The sequence below is a fragment of the Vespula pensylvanica genome, chromosome 6 (assembly GCF_014466175.1).
Source record: "Vespula pensylvanica isolate Volc-1 chromosome 6, ASM1446617v1, whole genome shotgun sequence".
Lineage (NCBI taxonomy): Eukaryota > Metazoa > Arthropoda > Insecta > Hymenoptera > Vespidae > Vespula > Vespula pensylvanica.
Window position 1 is genome coordinate 5,711,024 of NC_057690.1, and position 22,400 is coordinate 5,733,423.

At 40.3% G+C, this 22,400-nt stretch overlaps 1 protein-coding gene across 3 annotated transcripts in view; it reads right to left on the minus strand.

The window, feature by feature from the left end:
- LOC122629872 (phosphatidylinositol 3-kinase regulatory subunit alpha) overlaps window positions 1-22,400 on the minus strand; it is a 43,197-nt gene that overhangs the window by 8,653 nt on the left and 12,144 nt on the right. For 2 of the 3 annotated variants that reach the window (XM_043813726.1, XM_043813727.1), the window contains exons 5-16: window positions 15,621-15,730; window positions 12,654-12,788; window positions 8,459-8,834; window positions 7,803-7,901; window positions 2,963-3,145; window positions 2,747-2,875; window positions 2,471-2,678; window positions 2,130-2,360; window positions 1,173-1,497; window positions 852-1,099; window positions 362-538; window positions 25-279 (exon numbers count right to left, since the gene is read on the minus strand). In XM_043813726.1, the coding sequence (XP_043669661.1) occupies window positions 25-279; window positions 362-538; window positions 852-1,099; window positions 1,173-1,497; window positions 2,130-2,360; window positions 2,471-2,678; window positions 2,747-2,875; window positions 2,963-3,145; window positions 7,803-7,901; window positions 8,459-8,834; window positions 12,654-12,788; window positions 15,621-15,730 (2,476 nt within the window). Of the gene's footprint in view, window positions 1-24; window positions 280-361; window positions 539-851; window positions 1,100-1,172; window positions 1,498-2,129; window positions 2,361-2,470; window positions 2,679-2,746; window positions 2,876-2,962; window positions 3,146-7,802; window positions 7,902-8,458; window positions 8,835-12,653; window positions 12,789-15,620; window positions 17,296-17,326; window positions 20,673-22,400 lie in introns of those variants that run through there. The other variant, XM_043813725.1, reaches the window with a different exon arrangement.

A 22,400-nucleotide genomic window follows, 5' to 3' on the forward strand; every position in this document is an offset into this window, starting at 1 on the left:
TATTTTAAAAATGAGATAACTTACATGATCGACAAGGCATATTGACCGGTTCTTGATCTTCGTACCAAGAACGTACCATCCGGTCGTCCAGCAAGAATACGATCGGCATCGGAACGTGATCCTTCCAAGTAAAGCCAAGTCTTTTCATCCGTATGCACTTCTAAATCAACTTCTGGAAGATCTCCGTATACTAAATCGCCGACTAATGGATTTGTAAGTGAATGATTTAGCACTAACTGATTGATTTTGTTTGCCGTCATGCCATTTTTCTTCAACCATCTAGCGAAAAAAAGAAAATAAGATGCGAACTCAATGCAATCTGAGATGAAATGTTACAACGAAGAAATATGAATCAACGTACGTGAAGTGTTTGTCCCTTTGCCTCACAAGTTGAATAATCTCCGGCTTTAGTTTATGCATTTCTCTTTCGAGAGTTCTATTGTAGGCTATTCGTTGCTTCAAACTATCATCCAATTGTTCCCTACTGTCCTCTAAAGATTTTAATCTGCGTTTCAACAGCTCTGCATTCTCGGTTAAACTATAATTACAACGTCTGTGTAGAATTTTATATCACGAAATAAAAAATATGATATTATGGAATCCATCGAAAGCCATAGCAAGCAACGATCTCTGATATCTTTATTTTCAACAACTTTACTACTTCGACGAGAGAAAAGAAAGAAAGAATATAATTGACCAATGAAATTATTAAATTTCCAAATCAAAATAATTGATTATATCACAATGCTTCAAAGAAATTTTGATAAATTGCAACGAATAAAAAATTCACTTTTCCGTGCTCACGATATTTTTCGGGAACCCATTTATTACAGTATCGTTAAAAAGCTCACGTCGATATCTCGTGCGGTTGAGCTTCTTTTTGAAACTTTTCCTGCAGTTTCATCTGATCTTCGAACATCTTAATTGCTTCTGAAAAAGCTTCCAGAGCTTGTCTCTTTAATTGAACCTCGTAAGCCGTTTTACTGTACAATTCTGAACAATCTTGATATTGCCGACACGTATCAACTATTTCTTTGCTCAATTCGGCAAACTTTTGTTTTACCGTTGCCATATCCGTTGTACTGGCAATCTCGTCGTCCTATTTTTTATACAACTTTTGTAGTACCCAAAATTCATCCAAATTGTAGATATTTTTAATCAGAGTAACTTACTTGTTGAAACCGTGATACAGGATATAACAACTTGATGTCCAATGTAGAATTATATTGAGCCAAGGAACAATTCCTATAGTAGTCGACCAACTCGATAACCGAATGAAAATTATACGGCTCGGAAAAGCCATAATTTCCATTGCGATGACAAATCTTAATAAGCTTATTCGTGCCACCTTTACGCAACGTCAGAGTATATTCACCTCCTTTGGAAGACGCGTTACGAACTAGGAAAGTGCCATCAGGCGAATCGATCATTTTTTCATTGACCTCGTCTCTCGTTATATCTCCCCAATACCACTCGGCTTCCTGGAGCGTTCGCGGCCTATAAACAACAATATATAATACATAACAGGAAAATTTAATTTATTTGAAATTCCCTTTTGATGTCAAACTATACGTTTATTAACACAATATATATGCACACATATAAAACCCTTTGGTACGAGTCATCCACTCGTTCTGTCGAGTGCTACAGACACACATACACACTCCGTATTATTCCTCTATTCACTACGACGACTTAACACACGCTCTTTACTATTCGTCTACTCACTAGGATGACTTAATACACACTGTCTCTGTACTATTCGTCTACTCAGTACAATGACTGAACACATTCTGGGTCGGTAACACAGTCCTACGTCATTTAAAAATTTGTAGCTCAGAGCCGGCAACATTGTTCCACGTAACTTTACTCATGAGAAGCAGACCTAAGATACAGAACGTTTGAAAATCGTACGTAGCTTCTAATCTCGCACTAAAATTGTCAACTGCGAATCTGTTAGTACACTCTCGTACCGAACCGCTCCTTAACCGAATTAGGTCACTCCGAAATGTAATTTTCAGATTTTCTCGTTTCATATGTTCTTCGTCGATCCTTGATCTCTTAGGAATATTTATATTTACATCGTAAATACGTACAAATCCATTAAAGAAAAAAAGCTAACAAAATACCTGTGAGATTGTTGATCCTTGCCACTGTCACCAGCAGTTCCCGATCTTTCTGTCGTATTATCTTCTTCAAGAACCGGGAATGGATCTAGAACAGGAAACTGAGGCCTTGAAAATTTCCGTGGTGGAAGCTGTGGAGCACTCGCAAATTCGGGCAACCTTTCGTTCCAATCAACGTGCAGCAACAACAGTTCCATTATCCTTATATAAGCTTTTGTGTTGTGTATAATTTGTCTGGAATACAAATGAAAAATATGTCAGATATTGTGTGCAAACATGAAAAAGATGAAATAAAATTAAGGAGAATTAGTAATAATTAGAACATCGTGCGCTTATATACTCACATGATCCGTTCCCAAGGCGGCCTAATGAATATATGACGGAACACCTGGACAAGTACAGTGGGTGGTTCTGTGTAACCCCTCCCATGTTGCAATTGACATATGCGACAAAAGTGAGCCATCAAGTGAAACAACGTACTCCTATGATGTTCCGGAAGTTCAGTAACTAGTTGTCCTAAACGAGCAGCACACTGCTCGTCGCTTCTCATATCTGAATGAGCAAAAATGAATCGTTACGTATCTCTCATAAATCGTAAGTACCTTACGAGGAACACTTACTTGATGCCTCTAGGAACCTGTCATAAAATTGTACCGGTATTACCGGATCTGGTAATTCTTGCAGGAACTTTTTCAAAACGCTTGCAATGCATTGAGGAGTATACCGATCCAAATCAGCGTTACGCACGTCTGCACGGAAAAATTTAATTTAAATTTAAATTGAAACGTCGTAATAATTCAACGAAAAGATATGTATCTACGTTTAAAGAATCTTACCTTCGTCCAAGTTTTGTCGTAACTCAAGGGTTTGCTCGTTAGGTTTACTGCAATAGACTTTGTAGAGATCTAAGGTCGTGTCCGCACATGCCCTTTCTTCGAGTACGCGCGTACATCTTTCCACCAAGATAGGAGCAGAACGCGTGGATGTTTCGAATTGTGAACACAGGGCGAGGCCAAATACTGAATTAAAAAATTAATAAACAAATAAATAAACGAACAAACAAACAAACAAATATATCGTTGAAGCTTTCTACTTACGCATATAAGCAGAAAGAAAAATTAAAGAGCTATACATCACCGTGATATATACACCTTACTTATATCGTTTCCTCTTAATCTCCGTAACATCTTTATTCATACTTTAAAATCGATGATCTACGTACGTGTCATAAGTTCTAATTTGACTAACTACACCGTTTCTCTATCCCATAATCACGATAATAGCAACAAAAAAAGATTCATTGTATAGGCTCGTTTCCTCGCTTACTCGTCGTTAAACCACCACAAATAAATTTGCACGATTGCCAGCTTTCATAAACGCAAATTGTTAATTTCCTATAGAAAGGCAAACGATGAGATAAGAATACTTAGAAGTAAGAACAGGTAGCGAAGACTATGTAATATATTGAATCTGCCGTTATACCGTTATAACGTCCGTGATTAGAAACTCGTAGGAACATGGGAGGAGCAAAGAAAAAAATCATCGAATGTTCGTAGTCTGATAACGATAGAAAAACAAGAAAAGCGGATCTCCAAATGGAACACTGGCAATAGGGAGGAATGTTTCCCTTTCTCTCTCTCTCTCTCTCTCTCTCTCTCTGTCTGTCTGTCTGTCTGTTTTTCTCTCTCTTTGACTATCGATCCGAGGACACATCTGCAAGAAATTTGCCTTTCTTTATGAGCCTAACAAGAGAAAAAGAAAATCGTTACGATTTAAAGAGAAGATCAAGCACATCGACGAAGGAACCGCGGTCATAAAAATCGTCTTGGACAGCTTGTGAAAAACGGACGGACGAAACAAACATCGGCTTCAAAGTACTCTCTAAAGTATTCTTTTCTTTTTTTATTTTATTTTATTTCCTTCATAGAGTACCCTTATTTAACGAGACATTTCAAGAGAGGACAAAAGCGACAAATAAAGAAGAAAAGTGTTAAGTCATGTTGGAAATTTATATGAAATAGAAACGTTTTATATTTTTTTATTTTCGACAAACATGACATTTCAAATATTTACAAATGAAAACAACAAATTATTTCAACTATATATTTAATATATACCGTTGTCTAGACTGCTTTTATCTTTTTTATTTAAAATATTTACATTTATTATCTTTCTTGCAGAAATTAGTATTTTTGCCGAACATTTTGATGCAAATAGATAAAAAACAAAAAAAAAGAAAGAAAAAAGAAACAAGATAAGATTTCTAAAAAAAAAAAAAAAAAGAATAGAGCCCTTTAAATCGTTTTAACATATGCAAAAAAAGATGTGAAAAATGCAAGCAGAGAGGTCGACGTATCGCGAATAGTATTTTTTCTCATATCAACCTGCGACGTCGACGATTGCGACAAGGGCTAGCGTCCGTCTACGCGATTGTTTATTACCCACATTCGCCGCGTGCCTTGCTGCTATTCTTTTCTTCGTTTTACAACTGACGAACCATTGACTTTATTTTCGCATAAAAGTATGCACCTAAACGGAAAGGTGTTCGTATTTTCGAGCGGGTTGTAGCGACATAAACCAACTTGTCATTGATACTGTGTACACCACTTGTACAATCAAAGGCGTGCATACATGCATTATGAAAAGGAAAAGAAGAGGAAGGGAAAAGAGAGGGAGGGGGGCAGAAAAAGAGAAAAATAATAATGAGAGAGAGAAAGAAAGAGAAGGGAAGAAGAAGAGGGAGTGAAATTTATTTTTATGGCTACGATACCGACGTCTTGTTTCTCGACGAGCGTATCTTATTCTTTTACTTCATCCGGCTTGAAACAGAGAAAGAGAGAGAGAGAGAGAGAGAGAGAGAGAGAGAGAGAGAGAGAGAGGAGAGGAGAGGAGAGACAAGAAAACAAGGGCGGTAAGGGTGGGGAGGGGAGAAAGAAAGTACGAATCGAAACATGGTACGCGAACAAGATCATATAGATGTGAAGTTAACGAAGGAAGGCATGTCCGATGGAGGTCAACACGGAAATTCGATATTCGTTACGAATGCCTATCGAGCCTACTGCCGATTTTGTCGTAGGCGATCGTGCCATGTGCGAATGACTGCTACTTGTCGTCGTCGACCGCGAGTCGAACAACGCGGCTGCTGAATAATTTTAATAGCTTTCGTTGCATGCACGTATCTACGTGTACACTCACATGTACACGTACGCACTTGTGTACGTTTGCGTATGGTGTGTGATGTGTACATATGTGTATGTGTGCGTGTATATATATATATATATATATATATATATATATATATATATATGGACATTTAACGTTACCTCGGAAATAACGAGCGCGCCAGCGATAATTTCATTTTTTAATTGCGCTTAGTCACGAATATCCGGAAGCTGCGCCTGCAAATCGCATCGTTCGACGACAGACCGAACGTAAGTCATCCAAGCTCCGTATGCATATACATATGTATGCATACTTATGCTTCAAATGTAATAAACGGAGCAAGCGAAATATGGCAATCGAATAAAGAAAAGGAAGAGAGAAATAAAAAAAGAAAAGAAATGAAAAAGACCGGTAAACACGTTCCCGATAATATTTTTCCTTTGCTTTCTGAATTTCTCTACGGCATACGTTAAAGTCATAATGAATTGTAAATTTTTCATGGTAAATGAGTAACGCACAATGAGCTCTCTTTTTTATAAAAATATACGCTTTTGTATATTAATCCTTTCATTGCAAATAAGAGGAAAGTGTCTATTATTTATCATTGAAATTATCATTGTAATTACTGTTATAATTTATTATATAAAGATGTTATATTTGAAAAAGAGTTTGTTATATTCGAGAAAAGTACGTATTTGTGTGAATTCTTCCCATTTATTTATTATTGAATATTCTTTCATTTATTAATACGAGGGCAATTTGGAAAATTCCTTATCGCTCATATCGGACTTATCCCTCATAGATGGTGATAATGTATAAATTTCATTGACACATCTTATATTGACTATCTATTTTATGCATAACTTTAAAGTTCAAAGTTGATCCATGGTATAGTCTGTTGGAAATGTTAATTTAAAGGAAGCTATATCATTGCCTGCGGTGAAATGGATAACGTCGAGCATTATGTCGTAATTAAATTTCTCGTTAAAAAATACTTAACGTCTATTGAAATTTTTAATGAAATGGAAAATATGTTGGATGATAATGCATCATCATATGCGGCAATAAAATAAAAATGGGAATTTAAAGTCAAATTTAAACGTGCTCGTATCTACTAGCTTGCAAGAAGATCCGCCTAATGGATATCCAAAAACTGCAACCACGGAAGAAATCGTCAAAAAAATGTATAATATTGTTTCGCAGAATTACCGATCGAGTGTCCGAAATTTTTAAGGATGTAAACAATGCACGTTTCCATACAAGAGTTGCAATTGTAACAAAAATCGTTAATTTGAAGTTTGACTTGTTTTTTCTTATCCAATTTCTTTTTCCGTCAGAACGGCATAAAAGTACTAGATCATCGTTGGATAAAGCACATTGAAATTAAAGGAAATTATGATAAAAAATAAAATCAATTTAAAACAGAAAATAGAACGTTTTTATTATTATGCCGCATACTTTTTATTTTTCAAATTGTCCTCATCCTTTATACGAGCTAAATTACGAGAGAGTTAAGTATTTAATATGTGCAGACGCACTCGTGCGAAATGCTTCTGTAGACATATACATAGTTATCTACTTATCTACATTTCATCGAATTCGTTAGAATAAAAATCACGAGCAAGCACGTATGCGATCGAGGGATGACAGCATCGAACAAGATCATTGTGCCCGCTTCGTTAAGTTTAACGACTAGCCTCGACCACTCTATCGCTTGCTTGTTCACGAGTTTACGTGTGTTCGCCAAGCTTTCACGGAAAAGTTTTCCAAGTACGAGAATAGTTTATCCGTTACTTTTGTTTTTACGGAATTATGTTGAACTTGCGTTGGATGCATTCGCACGTACATAGTGTACATATATGCGTATATATATATATATACACTCACATATATATACAACACACACACATATATTTATATATATATATAAATTTATAACTATGCGATTTCTATCCTCGCTACATTAATGGATGTATGTCGTTCGGTGAATAAATTACGAAGTGAAATTACAAGATCCGACGCGTGTGCATGTGTTTCACATGCATACGTACATATCTCTCTGAAATCGTTAATATTTGTTTCATACTATTCGCAAGAACGCATCGAGAGGGGCGAGGCCGTTATTACAGTCAATATCCGTACGATATACACTATGAACGACTATGAACCGATACCGGTCGGAAGCCATTGTAAATTCTAACAATACCAGCGTGGTTCTAATTTATACTCGCTTTTATAACGAGATGTAACGTACTTGAGAAAGGTGTCCTTGCCGTAAACTTCATAACTCTTCGATCGCGGCACCGACTTAGGCGCTAACGAACACGTTTCTGATGCAATATCTTGGATAGTCGGCGGAACGATATTTGAATTTTTCAATAGTTTCCGTATACCTATATACCGTTGATTAAATGAACTGGCAAAGAAGCAACGAGAGCTTGCTCGTTCGCTCGCTTGGCGATAGACGGAATCGCGTGTCTGGCGCGTAAGCGAAAAGTTTCAGAGTTAACTCACCGGAAGCGTATCTATTGCTACGGTTTTTCGACTCAGCGGGGACGCAGCTTATGGGTAGACCAATCGCCGAGCACGTTCTGTGGGCTACCAGGCCGCAATCTGTCGAAAAAGAAAAAGCACGATCTTTATTCCTGCTTACGCGAAATAAAAAGGAATCGTCGCTAAATAAAATAAAAGATATCGAGCGTTCAAAGTGTCTGTAAGTTTCTTTCTCACATACCTAACGATGTGCTGCACATTCGTAAATACCGTTTTAAAAACCTGAGCTTTCCACTGAGATTCGTTGGTCAAATGCTTTTTATAAGAATTAACATATATATTTTAAATTCATGATTATTGCGAAGGTCAGTGTAAAAATAGTCATTTAATGCAACATAAAAAATCGATTTAACGTACGTTTAATAAAAACCTACCGTATCATCATAATAAATAATAAATGCTAATTGCTAAGCGTGATTAAGAAAAGATGAAGATAACAAATGATACGAGTAACGATTAATTATCGAAATATAAATTATTCCTCTTTCTACGTAACTATTGGTGAATAAATTACTGACGAATAAAAACTTTTATCGTACATGTAATCCAAATAAAATTGCGTCGAACTTGTTCGAAAATTTAAAGTCGAAGATAGACGTATAAATAAGATTTGTTACCTTGGCAGAGAAAGCCTTGATGCAAGAGACCCCTGAGATATTTACGACACTTGTCACACTTTTCCAAAATACTGAAGCTATGCAACACAAGATTATGACCATCGTTGGTCGTATTGTTGGCCGGATGAGCGAGGCCGATAGCGCAGCTCGCATTGACGGAGTTACTACCGGTCGTAGCTGATGTCAGTGCCGTTGCCGTCAACGTCGCCGTCGTTGCCGTCGTCGCCGTAGTCGTGCTCGTTGTCGTGCTCGTTGTCGTGGAAGATGAGTTCGCTTCTGTGCTACCAGGCAACGAGAGGGGAGGCGACGTCTGGCAGAGTTCCTCGATACACACCAAAAGGATCTTCTGGTCGAGCTCATCTTTTATACCCATATGCTGTAATAAACATGTCGGACGATCGAGAAGTCGGGCAAATATGCGATCGATTTCGAGTCCAAAAACATCTGCTCGGACGATTAAATTGACTACAAAGGTGAACCATTGCTAACGTCTTACATAACTATATACAGACTCGACCATATAATATTATCGTCTTGGAAATTAACTTCGAAAAAGAAGAAAGAAAGAAAGAAAGAAAGAAAGAAAGTAACTCGTAAAACTTTCTTCTCCCTTGTTTACTAAAAATTATTCAACTTTTACGCGAAACATCGATAAATAATTTCTACGGTAAATATTTTCGTTGATCGATAAAAATAGGACATATACCTCGGGGGGATATATAACATATTAAACCCCACCTATGCATGATCATGTTATTCCATTGAAAGAGTACTACTGTATCGAATAACGCACCCGCTATTTTCATGCTCCAAGCGAAATAAGAGAAAACAAACCAACTACAGTGCGTTATAAATCACGGAAAAAAGTCTGACAATAGAAACAGAATCTTTCACGCTTTGACATATTACTCGAATATTCATTGAAAGCCGAAGCCACGTTGGAAGGACGCGCGTCTGTCTCGTAAAAGAGAAGTAGGAGGAAGAGAAGGAGGTTGGAGGCGGAGATGGGGCAAGAGGTGGAGGTGGAGGAGGATGAATTGAACGCGAGAGAGACATTAAAGCGACAAAGTTTTCGAGCTGAGAGCGTCGGGTGCGGGCGATGCGCTCGTAAAAAGCCGAATGGAAAAGCGTAATTTATGTGCTACGCTGCGCTAACTCCCGACTGACATCTCCTTCCCCGAACGATTAACGCAGTTGCTTCTACGACGGCAAGTCAACAGGTGTCAGTTACTACGTATACGAGAGATGCAGCATAATACCTACTGCATTTCGCAGAGACTCGAGAGCGCTCGCTCACTCGTCCGATTAAATCAACGGCTTTGAACTGCTCACGCCCATCCCGAGAGTACTCAAAATGGAATTAAAAATATTCTTTTGAGCGAGTCACAGTGCGAAATTAACGTGAACGACCGAGAAATCCCTCGTTGCAAACTACTCCTCCTCTTCCTTCTCTTACCCCCCTCCGCCCATCTACCCCCGCCCTATTTTTTTCAGAGTAATCAGAAGAAACACGAAGCATTGAGAAACTTATTTCAAAACCTTTTTAAAAATTCTTGTTTTACGAAAATGAAGATTATCTTTCATAAAGATCTACACATTTTTCTCATGAATATTTAGTCCCTTTTAATATCATAAATAGTTTTCTTCTATACAATATACGATTAGTTTTAATTAGATTTGAAATGGCCTTAACGATTAAGCGCTAATAGGAAACAAAGATTTTCTTAGTTTTTCGTGTTTCTCGAATTTCTTTCAATTACGGATCTATTTCAATTACAAAATCTCAAAATAGCTGCGTTTGGAGTTTTTTTTTTCCGAGATATGGCTATGAATTTTTCGACATGAATCGTGATGCACGCGTGCGCTATTTTAAAATAAATCGGCTACCGCGCGCGATTCCCTCTCTGTTTCTCTCTTTTTCTCTCTCGACGTTACGACGAACACTGGGCCAAACGCTATTATTAGTTGGACGTAGCTAAAGTAAGGATCGATATATTACGCATATTCGTTCGCGCGCGAGCACAACAATAAAATTTAACGCCGGCGTTATTTTATTTTACGCTCGACGTATAGCAAGAAAGAGAGAAAAAAGAATAGAGTCACTATGTATGCACGTCTACGTACAAAGTTCGACTCAAAAGAAAGAGTCAGGAATAAAGAAGAGAACGCAAAGTCGAGAATGTTTTATATTCGTTTGAGACGACGCATGGTGGGTTTTTTCAAGTGTTGTATTAAAAAACATAACACCACTCGGATGATTTAGGGTCTCGTATCTTCGACCGATAACTCTTTACGACAGTGAGTAGATCGATTTTAGAATTCCTTTAAAATCACAAAGAACTAGCGCGACTTCTCGCATAGACAGAAGGAAAAACTCTCACGCGTCGAGTTTTACGAGTCGATTAGCATCGTAATATACGTATTATGCGCGACGGAGCCTTGCTAAAGAAGTTCCGGCGATTTCGTCCTTGTTCTCCATGTTCCTACAAAATCCTTTCGTTGCTTGCAATGCGAGAATACGAAAAAGTCAATGAAAAAGATGAAAAAAAAAGAAAAGAAATCCTGATCGTTCGCAAAATTTCTCGTCTCCGGCGATCTTCCCTAAAAAAAAACAGAAAAGAAAAGAAAAGAAAAGAATGAAGAGGAGGAAAAGAAAAAGAAATTCCACCTTGCAAAATCGACGGTGAACTATCGAAGAGAAAAAAAGAGAGACAGATGAATCGCGACTCGAATCGGGTATGAAGATCGCGTAGCGCACTTTTAATCTACCTGGACGAAGTAACGATTCCTGTTGGCAGCTCTACGAACAAGAGACAACAGTGCGCGTAGTAGAAAGCGCATGCGTGTTATACACAATAAGACGCTCGATCGCACGACGAACGCGATAGGTGGTATCGCCGTTCTATCACTAATTTACGTTTCGAATGAAATTTCTAATACAGCGCTAATTAGTATAGCAATTATCCTGTCTACTTTTGCCATTCTAATTAATGTTCCTAGCTTTCCTTCTTTAGTCCCTCCTAAGCTCGGGTCTCCTCCACTTAGCTCGGTTTTCCGCTATTCGCCAATTCAATCCCCCTTCTCATTTTCAACTCAATTCCTATTCTTTCTTTCTTTAATTGCCGTAAGTAGTTGCCTCCTCTTAATTAGACGAGAGACGATAGGCCAAGTAGAAGCAGGACCGCCGAGAGTAAACCTTTTTTCACGCACAATACGGAGGAGTCTGAAAGGCCGCGTGAGCCTCGAAGCCACCTAAGCGAGAGACTCATTATGATTATGATAATGTCGACGACGATAGGAACGAACGTATGTATGTATGTATGTATGTATGTATGTATGTATGTATGTATGTATGTATGTATGTATGTATGTACGTACGTATGTACGCAATGTATATACGTACGATCTATAGCTGAATCGTGGCACGAACGTCGAAGAACGTCCGATGTGATGAATACGTATGTATATGCTTTCTATGTAAAGCGTGTCTAACTCGTCTAGCGTCTAGCTCGATCTAGGAATATTCATTCGATTTTAATTTACGTCCACGTCACGTGGATGCCGACTCGCAACTTTTTTTCTCTCTTTTCTTTTTTTTTCCTTCTTTTTCTTCCTTTTTCTTTTCTTTTTCTTTTTCTCTTTTTTAATTAATTTTCTTCTCCTTTCCTTTCTTTCCTTTTCGTTCCTTAGTAAAATAAAATGGCCGTTGGACGAATTCCATCGAGTAACGTAAATATTAAAGAAGAGAAAAGAGAGACAGAGAGATAAGGCACGCGCGATAGGCAATAAAAGCAAATGGAGAAAAGGAAGAATCGATAAAGACTCCTCCGTATGGTCCGAGGCAGACGCTCCATGGCAATTACAAGGCCAACGGGCCAAGGAAAACGTCGTCCAGATATTCTTCACTTCGAGGTCATCGCCTTTGCCATACCAACCAAAGAATTTTCGATTTTTGCGCAAATCCGTTGATCGACCCCTCTTTCCTTACCCTTCGCCACCCATCACACTCTTGATTTTTCTAGGTCGCTCGTTTAACTTCCATTAGCGTACTTCTATATTCTCGCGTCGTTAAATACGCGACCAGTGTAAACCACGAATAAACTGTTAAACGTTGTTAGTGCCCCACACGGATTAAAATGGTTATATCGATAAGTATATATAGTCGATTATCGTAGGATCCGAATATATGACTTACCATGAGTTTGTCTCGATCCAGATGACGAAGATCGCTGCCTTTGATATCCTTCGATTTGAAAATGTCCGCATAGCTGTAGAGATTTAACGCTGACATCCACTCGAGTACGTCTAACGATGTCCATTCACTGACGGGCTATAAAAAAGATGAGAGAGCTCGGCTTGAACGATATAGTAGCTACTAAATTGCAATGGCGATCGACCCAAATCCGATCGTTCGTAAAGGGACAACCGATTCGTTGTCTCGCTCCAGTGAATAACAGAGAGAGAGAGAGAGAGAGAGAGAAAGGGACCAAGAAAAAAAATTATATCAAAGTAGAGCACCATTCGTAGAGACGCTTTAAAATCGAAAATGAAAACTCGAAGACGAAACACACGAACTGTCTCGAAATCGACTGAATACAAAAGCAAGTAAATGAAGTCGATGCATTGCTTTATTCAATAGCTCGTACATATTTATAATTACGTATTACTTTGAAGATACACCTTTAACCTCCTGAACTTATTCCGCGATTCCAAAGATAATATGGCAAGTATATCCGTGCCGAAACGAAGACCGTGCTCGTAACGTTCACCATGCGACCAAAGACAGATTAGATAAGTATAGGCTGCCGTGGCAGCATCGGCGTGAAAGACATCGAGTACGTAGACATGCATATGCGCGTACCTGGATACATGCTCGTACATGTGTATGTGCACGATTGCGCGAGCACAGTATTGAGAAAACTCGATTAATCGAATGCGTAAAAAAATACGCGATCGCGCGCGCGCGCGAAACGGAGAGAGAAAAAGAGAGAGAGAGAGAGAGAAAGAGAGAGAAAGAGAAAGAGAGAGAGAGAATAAGAAAACGTAACCTTCTCTTATAACCTTAAGTCTATGATCGTGACGACACCAACGAGATAACACGCTCGATGTCTTCTTCTTCTTCTTCTTCTTCTTCTTTTTCTTCTTCTTCTACTACTTCTACTTCTCTTTCTTATTCTTACATATCTTCGTATCTCGGCAACGGATAAAAAACTTGCGACAATTTTCTTAAAATTTTCTACATAAATTCGCACAAAAATTTCTACGCGTATCTGAGATCCATAAAAAAAAAAAACGAATTTCTGGATATGACTACATTCCGAAAAACATCAAAATCTATCGTCCATTTTTGTCTTCTTTTTCTCGTAACTATGATTGCGGTTCTTATCGAAACGTTTCATAAGTTTCTTTGCATTCGACGCGTTTTTCAACATAAACGAAACGAATGTTTCACAATAAAATTTTAACGATCCATTCCACCGAAAGAGTCTTTTACCTTCTACTACTACGGCTATTAACGCGTTTCCAACGCATCGATCGCGACTCCGCATTTATATAGATATTTTATTATAGTTTAAACAGAGTATAATTTAACATACAGATTCAACTTCAGGATTTAACTGAAAACAATAAATATTCATAAAAAAACGTATATGTCATTTAACTTTATTTGCGAATTATGCTCATATCTTCTTCCTCTTATTTTACAAAATTGCATCTCTTTTAAAAAATTCTAGACATTTTGTAAATGAGTTTCGTATTATAGTTTAACACATCAAGCAGTGATATTAGTGATATTAGCCTTAATTTGTAATGAGAATTTTCTTTGTATTTGTAATACTTATTCATCCTTTGAAGTCGATCCTATATGATACATATACCCGGTATATCGCAAACTCGTGATCACAGCCGATTAAAAAGGCGTCGGCGTTATTTCCTCGGCACTTCGCTTTTACCCAGATAGATTTAGGTCGTTACGCCATCGGGCTCAAGCAGGTTTCGCTCTAATAACAAAATGTCGCTTGTGTGTCTGAGAGCGTATTAAAGCCGGCTTAGGAATCGAGGGGGGCCTAATGTTGAGGTGGGTTTTCGTCACTAACTAAAATAGACCCATAATCATGCAAATCGCTCGATTCACTTGCCACTGATAATTTCTCTCTCTTCTTTCTCTTCTCTCTCTCTCTCTCTCTCTCTCTCTCTCTCTGTTCCTCTCTTTTTCTGAAGGTTCAACTTCAACGATCCACTATTATATCTGTTAGGATTCATGTAATGTCTGCATATATGCTATCTACTCATCTCATTACTTTATATAATTATTATTATGACGAAAGAATTTCTTCGCTTCAAAAATGTCCAACTCATACTCATTGTAATTGTTAACAATCTCTTTATTTGTAACATTTATATTTTCTATCGTATGACATTTCTGCTCAAAATTCAATGAATCTATCTACTAATCTATATATCTTCTAGTATAAGGGTGCAAGCTATCGAAAAAATAATGATTTCAAGGAGTTTAAGAACTCGTTAATATTTGCGAGAATGGTCGCTCGACTCTGAGCGATTTAATTAAGACATTAGCGTTTCCTTCGATCCGTACTTATTCCTGATAAGATAGACGAACAATGGGCAGTTGATAGCAATGCGAGAGAGAGGGGGGGGAGAGAAAGAGAGAAGGAAAAAGATATAGCAAGGAGATGAATTTGAAGTTCTTTTTTTTATCCACTGTGCGAATCAAATTGTTACGAAAACAGTAAGGCGCTCGAATTATTACGCTTTCTTGAGCATTGAGTTTGAGAGGCTTTGGTCGATAGGATATTTAACCCTTTAAGTAACAATTTTGATAGAGCAAACAATACGATTATTTATCAAATAAAATAATTCAAATACGAAACATTATTTCTTGAATATCAAAAATAATATCAAAGAACGAAGAGAACAAAAAATTGTTCTCTGGCATTAAAATTACTCTTCGGAGAAACTACGATTTTTTATGAGACATCCATAAAAGAAAGAAAAAAAAAAAAGACAAAAATAATAGAAGATTTAAATGACAGCATTTTAATGTAGCAACTTACACAAGAAGAGAAGTAATATATTGCTCGTTGACACTGAAAGGGTTAAGAAGGGCAACAGTACGTTAGGTAAAATACGATATACTGACCTTGTCCTCATAAAAAATCTGGCCGGGTAGCGCGTGACCCTTGTTACTCCATTGGCACAGGTGCTGTCCGCTGTAGACCGAGCAGACGATGTGGAAGCACGCGCGGCAGTCTGCGGGACAGAGCGAAGCACACATGCAGCAACACGCGGACAATCTTCCACCAGCAGGCACCCTCGAGGCAGCGAACGTCCGCGCCTCGAGGGTACTACACGCGCTTTTGCCCTTTGAGCGGGTAGCTTTATCGACGGATGAATTAGATCCAACAATCGCATCGTTCTCAATCCAATTCGAATCTACGACAGCGCTCTCGATCTCCCACGACTCTTTACTCAATTGATATTGTTGCTGCGAGCTAACAACAGCATCGTTACACCTACAGACATATCGATGAAAGGAAAACACTCGGGCACAACAGGGTAAACGCGACCTGTTATCGATCTCGGTCTCGTTCTCGCGTTTCTCGTCATTAGATGCACGCAAAAACTGTTGCTGCTGTGGAGAATCCGATTTGTTGTTGCCATTATTGGAATTGTTCAACAGGCAACGCGGTTGAGCCTGTAAATGACTCGCTAACCACCTCTGTGTAGTAAATTGATTCGTGCTAGCAGAAGTCACCACCGTTGGTTTGATTCTCGGCTCGTACGATTGCTGCTGCTGTTGCTGCTGTTGTTGTTGTTGTTGCTGTTGCTGCTGTTGTCTCGTCTCGTTGTTATTATAACCAAGAATCGAGTGCATCTGCAGATCGGTATAAGTGCCATTCGTAGGTGCGTTTACTAAAAAAGCTCGCGCTACTCGAGAACAGCCGACGGCTTCGATGGACGATGACGTTGTCAACGTCGTCGTCGTGGGGGCTGTCATCGTCGTTGCGTTAGACGAGGAGACTCCGTTAGTAGTCCCCGCACCTTTCCTAAGCATATAATTGTCCGAATCAACGGCCAACAGCCGAGGCATGGCCGAGGACTTTGCTTTCGCTTCATCCTTCGACGTCACCGTCGTAGATGACGATGACGCTGAAATTGACGATTTCACACCGCCAATACTCTTGAATAACGTTGCTTCTTCCTCCGCACGAGCATTCAATGGATTAAGGAGAAGATCGTGTATCTTCCCCTGAAGAGTGGCCACCGGTTGTTGTACCTGCGACGCGCAGGCCGCGGTTGCGCTCGTCGCTCGCTTCATCGCCAAAGTCACTCGAGATCATCAAAACTCTCCTATCTTTATCCTCTTTCACTTCTTGTTCCTCAAATTTCTTTTAACACCTCGCAACTACTAGAAGAGTGTGGCAGCAGGGACTAGGTCTCGTAAAGCTTTACCCCAAGCAAGCAATCTCTCCGCTCTTTCCACTCGAACAGGAAAGTTTTGCTTTCTTCGAATTCGGCCATCTCGCTCTCACTCCTATCGTTTTCTTTCCTCTCTGAAAAGAGTGTAAGCGGTGAGTCCGTTCGAGACTACGACGTTTCCATCGGTGCTACGTCCATCTCCTTTTGAAGGTTCTTGCTTTGCGAGATCGTATCTTTTTCGATTCCAACGAGGGACGCATCAGCCTCATAACGATTCAAGACAAATCTTTGGGCTTTCCGACGGATATCACTGCTGTACCAAGAGAGTTCGACGATCCTTTCTCGAAGTTTACTGTTTCTCTCTCTCTCTCTCTCTCTCTCTCTCTCTCTCTCTCCTTCCTTTCTTTTTCTCTCTCACTATCTCACTCTCTCTCTCTCTCTCTCTCTCTCTTCTCTCTCTCTCTCTCTCTCTCTCTCTCTCTTCTCTCTTTTCTATCTCGTTCTTTTTCGTGCTCCGAAGGACACCTCCGTCCTCGTTATCCTTCCGTCTTCTTTTTCCTTCGGTTCCTTCAACCTCAGCCGATTCTATCTCTCAAGGCACGCACACGGCCGCGCGACGCCGTTTTACCGTCGGCGTTGCGTTAGCGCCGTCGTTATTATTAATAAAGAGAAGTGGAAATAGACGTACCAACGTAGAAAGAGGAGAGAGAAGAGAACAGAAGAGAAGAGAGAGATAGAGAGGGAGAGAGAGAGAGCGAGCGAAAGAGAGCCGCTCCCGTGGGTGTGACCTCGTGTAAATTCGTTTTCCATAAATCTCACTCCTACCGCTCTCTCACGAGCGAGCATACACGACCTTTGTATAAACGCCGAGATTCGCCGAGCCGAACGAAACCGGTTCCGTCAAGCAACGACACCGAGCGATTTTCAACGTAGTCCCACGAGCACACACGTAGCGCCAAGAAATCCAGGGAGAGAGAGAGAGAGAGAAAGAGAGAGAGAGAGAGAGAGAGAGAGAGAGAGAGAAAGAGAGAGAAAGAGTGATCCTCGTGGCTTATCGAACGCGATTCAAAATCGTCGAAGGACCCTCTCCTTCTCTTATCGTCTTTTCTCTTTCTCTTTCTCTCTCTGCCTCTCTCTCTCTCTCTGTACCCGCTCTCTCTTCTTCTTCGATCGGCACGAATCTCCACGAGACGAGGGCGCTTCTTCTCGTGTTCCTCTCGATCTCATACGCTGCTCCACGCGAACGATCGCTCTGCCACTAGATCGATCTATCGCCAGTAGTCTCCTCCAAGAGCGGACGAGTTTGGAAGATCCCGTTTTTCTTTTCTCTTCTAGTTTCTTTCTTTATTTCTTTCTTTCTTTCTTTCCTTCCTTCCTTCTTCCTTCCTTCCTTGCTTCTTTCTTCCTTCCTTCTTTCCTCCCTTCCTTCCTTCCTTCCTTCCTTTCTTCCTGCCTTTCTTTAACTATTCTTATACTCCGGACGACGTATATAAAATTCTCATAGTCACGTTGGACTAGCGGACGAATTCCTCAAACGAAACGTGCTTCCGTGTTGCCGGCGAGAGAATATATCGTTTCCGTCGACTCGAGTGCTCGCAGCAAGACCTTCGATCCACTCTTCTTTTAGCTTCTTCTTTTCTCTTATTATCTTCTTTTTTCACTTTTCTTCTTCACGTGTAAAACAAGAAACGATCAACGATCTTCTTACTTGTATTCCATCGAACTAAGATCTCGAGAAAAGTAAAGTCACGCGCAAAGACGATCTAGTCGTTATCACGTTAAGCGCGTATTCGCGACTGGTCTCGGTTGCAACCGGCTCCCTCAAAAGCCTTCGTCCGTCTTCCGTCCTTCCTCTGTGGCAGCGCGCGTGACACTGTTTTACCGACGAATCCGTTTCCTTCTTCACCCTCCCACGCTTCGTCGATAATGTAGAATTCACACCATCGGACGATTTTATATCTCCCTCTTTCACTTCTTTTCTTGCTCTTTTCGTACGTCTAAATTAACGTAGCAATACAGTATTACTGTAAAAAAAAGAAAAAAGGAAATAGATGATTTTTGCCGTCTCTTTTCTCACTTTTTTCTTTCAATGTTCTTCCTTAAAACGTTCGCCGAAATCGAGACTATCCACATCGATTCCACACCGTCGTCGTTCTTCGATTTTCGACGAGGCCACACGAGGGATACGATATATCCCTACTACTCTTCGTTCTCCTCCTTCCCCTCCTCTCCTCTTCCTCCTCCAACAGAACCTCCTCGACTCTCCTTCCGGCGCGAGAGGAGCGCGGTTACCGAACGAGTGTCTCCCTACTTTTCACCTTCCTCCTCCCTCGAACGCTTCTCGTCACCGTCCTCTCGTCGCTCGCGTGCTCTCTCGTCTCGTGGACGAAAACGCCGGCGCGAAGACTACATACAGTTCGTGAGCCACCGGATGGAAAAGTCCACTGGGCAATGCACTTTTTGTCCCGCGCACACCTGCACGCGCGAGCTGTGCACACACGACGTTACTCGCTCGTATGTGCAACGACGATCGCCTCTCTATCTCTCTCCGTCTCTCTCTCTCTCTCTATCTATCTATCTATCTATCTCTATCTCTCCCTCCTCTCCTCCCCTCTCTCTCTCTCTATCTCTCTTTTTCTACCGTACTTGCGCTCGATCTCTTTTCCTCAGCCGCTTCGAAGTCGTCGTTCTCGCCGTCTTCAAACTCTTTCGATGAAGCTTCGGCTATTCTGGTAGTCACGATCACGCACAGTGTCTTCCTTTTTTTATTTCTATTATTTTGTATTTTTTGAAGAAGAAAGAAAAGAATAAGAAAAAAAAAAAAAGGAAAAGAATAAAAGTCTCGCACTGGAGTCTTTTTACTTCCTCGTAAAATTTTCGTTCGGTCGTACGAGCTATATCCGAGGACGATGATCTTCTCGTTTTAAGGAAGATCACATTCAGCGTCTTCCTCGATGGTTCCTCCTTCTCTTGAACGACTTTTGGTCGATTTTTTTCGTAGAAAGATAACGAGGTGGTATACCTCTTAAGAGGACGTGAATTTCTCTAATGGAATATCTCCACTTCGGTTCTAATAACGACGACGACAGTGGCACGGTGCACAGCTGACCGGCCGGTCTGCCAAGTTCGGTCAATAGCCATTGCCGGAGCCAGCGGCAGTCACGGCGGCTCTCTCGCCGACGAGCCGAACCTCCTGCTCGATCGTCGGCGCACGGCTTCGGCCCTTTCCGCTTACGCTCGGCCCTTTTCGTGGCCTTTAACGCTACGTACCAGGGCCGTGTCGGCTCGACTCGGTGCCCCACCTTTCTCTTCCTACCCTTCCTCACCCTATCCGTTCTTTCCCTTCGTATATAACTCTACCGGCATGTCTTTCCAACGGCGAACGATCGAAACTCCCAGTAAAAAGAGCCGGAGAAAGAGACTCGGATAAGAGTTATATTCTCCAGTATCGACGATTCCATGATAATCTCCAATTTACGATTCTTTTAAACTGATTTTTTATGAAAGGTTTCACGAGATCAACGCTGTTCACTAAAGTTTTTTACGAATAGTCGTGGGAGATCTTTGTCCAAGAACACGCAGGAAACTTGGACGAAAAAAGAGAAACAAGTTTTTTTACACGGTAGCGTCTGCCGTAGTTCTTGAATTAAACTGATAAATGTAATCTTTGTGAGTTTGTTCAATCCTCGAAAAGATTTCGTTCGTGTCAAAGGTCCACAGATCGAGATCCATCGATATATCAACGGCGATTCGCTCGCCGCGGGAAATTCAAAAGGTTTCTAGAAAAAAGAAAAGGAAAAAAAAAGAGAGAAAAAGAGAAAAAAAGCTTAACGGACTCACACGATATAAGAATTCAATTTCAAACGGCGTGCCAATCCCTAAATTCCCATGATCGGTCGAAAACGTTTTAGACATTGGAAACGAAGCTTCCGTCGACGTCCTCAACAACCAAGAGCATCCGAACAAAGAAAAAGAGAGGAAGCTCTGGAGGAAGACTATTTTACGGACTAAAAAGTGCTCGCCTACTTGAAAAAGTACGTACGTATATGCAGCATCGCCGTTTACGCTAAGTGGCCGATTTTAAATGCAACGTTTAGACGTGGAGGAAGACGAGACATCAACGGCGTGTCTCAAGGAGTATTTTCTACGCGGAAAACCGCTTCCACGGTATTCCTTTCCGTCGTTTCTCTTCGCGTTGTACCGCTCCACGGCAGTCGTTAATATACCGGCAGTGGCGCAGGTGCGAGCTCTTTTACGATCGAGCCTTTTACTCTCCTCGCTCTTATCGTAAAGTGCTCTCTTCCCGAAGAATTCCGCTTCACCCTTTTCGTCTCGCGTGCACGCACGAGACGTCATCGTCATCATCCTTGTCATCGTCGTAACTGACGTCAACGACGACGCCGTAGTCGTCAAGGAGGAAGAAGAAGAAGAAGAAGTTTTCTAACCAACGAAATTCAATGGCGTGTGGATCGTTTAAGGGTCGGCTTAAAGGAAGGGACGTGAAAGTGAAAAGCGGCTTTCCAACGTATAGCGCGCTCGGCAACGGGGTTGAGAGATCATGGAAAGGGTCCGCGAACGTGGGATGATCGAATCTAGTCGCACGCATGCGTACTACCGAGAGAGCTTCCTGTTCAAGGTCACAGTCCCGCTACCGCACGCACGCGTCGCCCTGCGCTATCGCCGTTGTTCAACTTTCTTTCTTTCTTTCTTTCTTTCTTTCTTTTTATCGTTTCTTTTTTTTCGTTCTTCTTATTTATCGAAACTCTAGAAAACGTTCTTGAACGTATATATACTTCTGCACGGCATTGTCACTTTCAAGTTACTAAACTTATTGCACAGTTGTCCCTCATCAATATTTTTCTATCTTCTTACGATGCGATTTGTAAAAGAAAATTTTGTAAAATAAGATTGAAATGATTTTGAATTATAAATATCACCTAGATTTCTAATCAAAACGACCATGAATTGTTTTGCGTCACATTCGAAATAAGCTGTACTTGTTTATTTTTAGATGAAATAAACAAGAAATTCCGGTTACTTGGAGAGATATAGCATAGACCGACATTGTTAATCTTCCAAGAAAATGCGTCGTTTATAACTTTGTTGGTGTGCTAACAATGCAGAAACTCAGATAGGTAACTTTGATTTTTGGTTATAGAAAATTGGTCGTATTCTACGGCACGTGTTGGAACGATCATATATTATACCATAATCGTTTTTCTTCGCTATTTAAACGGCACACGATCTGGTATATAAAAGATATTCCTCGCGTGCGGAAAGTATAGCACCGAAGCTGCTTTTATAGATCCACGAAAAGACAGAGAAAGCGGTTAGCGAGAAGTCGTTTAAACGCTCGTATCTTTCTCCTCGCGATACTTTCGTCTATTGCCTCTCTACATTGATAGTGAGAAAAGATACTTTTCGTACGATGAAAAGCAATAATAGCAAATGGCGTGATAGTCCTTTCCAAATTTTCATTTACACATTTATATCAAAGCTC